At 35.8% G+C, this 2,865-nt stretch overlaps 1 protein-coding gene across 1 annotated transcript; it reads right to left on the reverse strand.

The window, feature by feature from the left end:
* Positions 1-284: 284 nt before the first annotated feature.
* LOC110444381 (protein disulfide-isomerase A5-like) lies at positions 285-2,841 on the reverse strand. Its single transcript, XM_021488762.1, has 5 exons — positions 2,653-2,841; positions 2,106-2,173; positions 1,187-1,268; positions 813-825; positions 285-374 (listed from the first exon to the last, which is right to left on the reverse strand). Exons 1-5 carry the CDS (start codon positions 2,822-2,824, stop codon positions 302-304), a joined length of 408 nt encoding a protein of 135 aa, XP_021344437.1. The 5' UTR covers positions 2,825-2,841; the 3' UTR covers positions 285-301.
* Positions 2,842-2,865: the final 24 nt, after the last annotated feature.

Raw genomic sequence — 2,865 nt, forward strand, 5'->3', positions numbered from 1 at the left:
AGACCCACCATTTATACAAAATTTGTTCCCCTTCCACCAAGGATGATTCTGACCAAATTTGGTTCATGACTGGTAGCGTTTTAAAGGAAAAGTGGACGGACGGACGATGGACTCGGTGCGATATGGCATAAGCTCACCATGGTCCGAACAGAAAGCACTAGATATCTTAGTTTTGTATAAACTCTGTTATCTTGAATCTCCCTTCAAACTCAACATTTATAGCAAGTACCCGGTTATCTGGAATCGCCCATCTGATCATACTCAAACAGATAGTTATACTCTTTCTTGAAGCACCACTAACTTACTTTTTCATAAAGCTAACAAGATTGTCTGTCGTTCTTCCCATTTTGTAGTCAAATGCTTCCTTTCCATCTCTGTAAAAAGGCATTGAGTATTTCAATAACAATGTAAACACATAATTTGATATATTCTGTATGAAATGAAATTGAGATTTTGCTCAATCATATTACCATATCCCTGTATTTGACACAAACTTGAGGCAATCATTAAAGTACCAGAGGGGAAAAAAGTTATAAAAGTGTCATTTTCGTGAACTACATAAAAAGGATAATATCTAATAGGAGATGAACAACATAGAAAACAGTACAAACATGAAACTTAGCATCAAGTTTGGTTAAAATCCATTATTCTTGCTGAAGGAGTGTTTGATTGCATGTGTTTTGTGCACAGGCTAATATAACTGTCATCTGGTTATAATGCTCAAAGTGAATTATTAAGGGCTACTAACTTAATAGAGTGATGCTGATGGAAGCATTCCCTACAAGCAAGCAGAAAAAAGGTAAACCACTTACTTGAAATATTTCACTGAAACAAACAAAAGAACAACAATACAGATTTATCATCAATAACAATATTCCCAAATCTAAATCTATATCTAGCACTGCATTTTAGTTGGATGCATAGAGGGATTGAATCTGGATTTGTCCAAAGCTAATGCAAGTATGAACAAGGGAACATTTACTTACACCCCACATGAGCAGCTGTAGTACATTTGGTATGTATGTTCTGTAAATCAAATGTATGACATAGCCTAAAATACTTTCAATTGGTAACCAAACCAATAATTAGACTTTCTTCAATAGTTTTATTACAGTTCCTTAATAAGAGAGATGCCATTAGGCTGCAAATATGTGCACACTCAATGAATATGATTCCCAGTACTTACATGCAGGGTATCCCTTTACCCCAAACTTGGAGGCCAGATTTGGCTCTAAAGTGGCATCAACTGCAGCTAAAACTCCATCAATCTGTCAACAAGCAAAATATGACATTGCATAGAATAAGATTTAAGAATTAGATTCAACTAGCTGAAATGGTGAGTGCCTCTTAAGTAATATTTATAGCAATCTACTAACAGAGGTAAGGTACATTTCTTAGATTTACATTCCACAAGGTATCGCAGAGAAATACTCATCCCCCGAATCAGAGTTAAAGTTAAATGATGACACAACTTGAACGTTGATACCAAAGTATAAGTCTGAAGCAAGCATTTTTGTTGAGGAAGCACTGCATGAATTTGTGTTTGAGTTTCTCGCTGGAACATGAGTGATTGTTTTAAAGTTAATTTTCTATGTTAAGTTCCAGTGACCTTAACCTTTGACCTTCGAACGTGAACACCATGCCAAGCAACATTTTCACTGAGGAAGCAGTGTACGAAATGTGATTTTTTGGCTCAAGGAACTCGGACTCAAAAATTTAATAATATCAGGACAATAGGAGGTCAAAGTTATTGTTTGGAAACAGAGGTGAGACAGACAAGCATCATCACACATTTCTGTTGAGGAAACACTGAAAGGACAGTGTAGAATCATAGCACAATAAATCCTTGAAGCCAAGACACCAACCAAATTTCTTCTATTTGTTTAGTTCCTTTATATAGTTATCAACTGTAAAATGTGTTGCAATTTCAATTATTGTGATAAGACATATCTGTTAAACGAAATTTCTGATGAAGATTCAAGGAAAAAAAAGATACTTAGGAAAGCTAGACCAAAAATAACATGCATCCTTCATTAAGATTTTTCAGGATAAAAAATAAAAATATGTCTATTTCTTTGTTAAATGACATAATGCAGCATTTTTACCTCCTGGCCATTGAGAATAGCCGCTGCTTCTCCATAGGCTGGTTTCATTGCCTTACAATGTCCACACCCTGAAAATAGACAATTCTTTATACAAAGTCAACTATATTTTTCATAACCTTTGAAATATGTCTAAATGTTCTTCTATTTCAACATTCTGGCTACCAGTGTCAATCAGTATATTTTACTTCATTTACTGAAAGCACCACTGCAGTAATATTTATTAAACGTTATGTATTATCCCTAACCATATTGTATATCTCTGAGGCTGCCCTTTATGGAATTAACATCAGGCAGAAATGAAAAAGTATTGGATTCCCTACATCTGTTGTGTCATCCTCTACACATTCAACATTATATTATATCCTTTTCTGTAGTATATCTCTGGGTAAGATTTTTGTACAATATCCTTCTGGCAGATATGAGAATGTATAAGATTCCCCACATTTGTAATCTCATCTAACCACTTTATGTTTGAAGGAAAAGTGTGTAACACTGTTCAAAAAAATATCCCCTCAAGGTGTCAATTACCTTCCGTTATAGTACTTACATGGAGCATAAAACATAACAAGGACGGAGCTGTGTTCCTTCATGAAGCCATCAAAGCTGTCCGTGGTAAGGAATCGTAAATTTTCCATACCGACTACCTCTGCCCACTGTTGAGCAGGTGTCTCTACAGCAGGAGCTGGGGGTGAGGCCCCCGGATTCTGTGGGTCACTCATAAAGTTCACAAAGTCAGCCTCCTACAAACACAACACAAGGG

The sequence above is a fragment of the Mizuhopecten yessoensis genome, unplaced genomic scaffold, assembly GCF_002113885.1.
Source record: "Mizuhopecten yessoensis strain PY_sf001 unplaced genomic scaffold, ASM211388v2 hete_36112144, whole genome shotgun sequence".
Taxonomy (NCBI): domain Eukaryota; kingdom Metazoa; phylum Mollusca; class Bivalvia; order Pectinida; family Pectinidae; genus Mizuhopecten; species Mizuhopecten yessoensis.

Bases quoted from the DNA above. Each gene is read 5' to 3' on its own strand.
- LOC110444381 (XM_021488762.1), bottom strand. From the start codon at position 2,824: ATGAGTGACCCACAGAATCCGGGGGCCTCACCCCCAGCTCCTGCTGTA. The intron at 2,174-2,652 runs GTAAGTACTATA...GTCTATTTTCAG, and splicing joins TGTTATGTTTTATGCTCCAT to GGTGTGGACATTGTAAGGCA. The intron at 1,269-2,105 runs GTAAAAATGCTG...GCTTGTTGACAG, and splicing joins CTATTCTCAATGGCCAGGAG to ATTGATGGAGTTTTAGCTGC.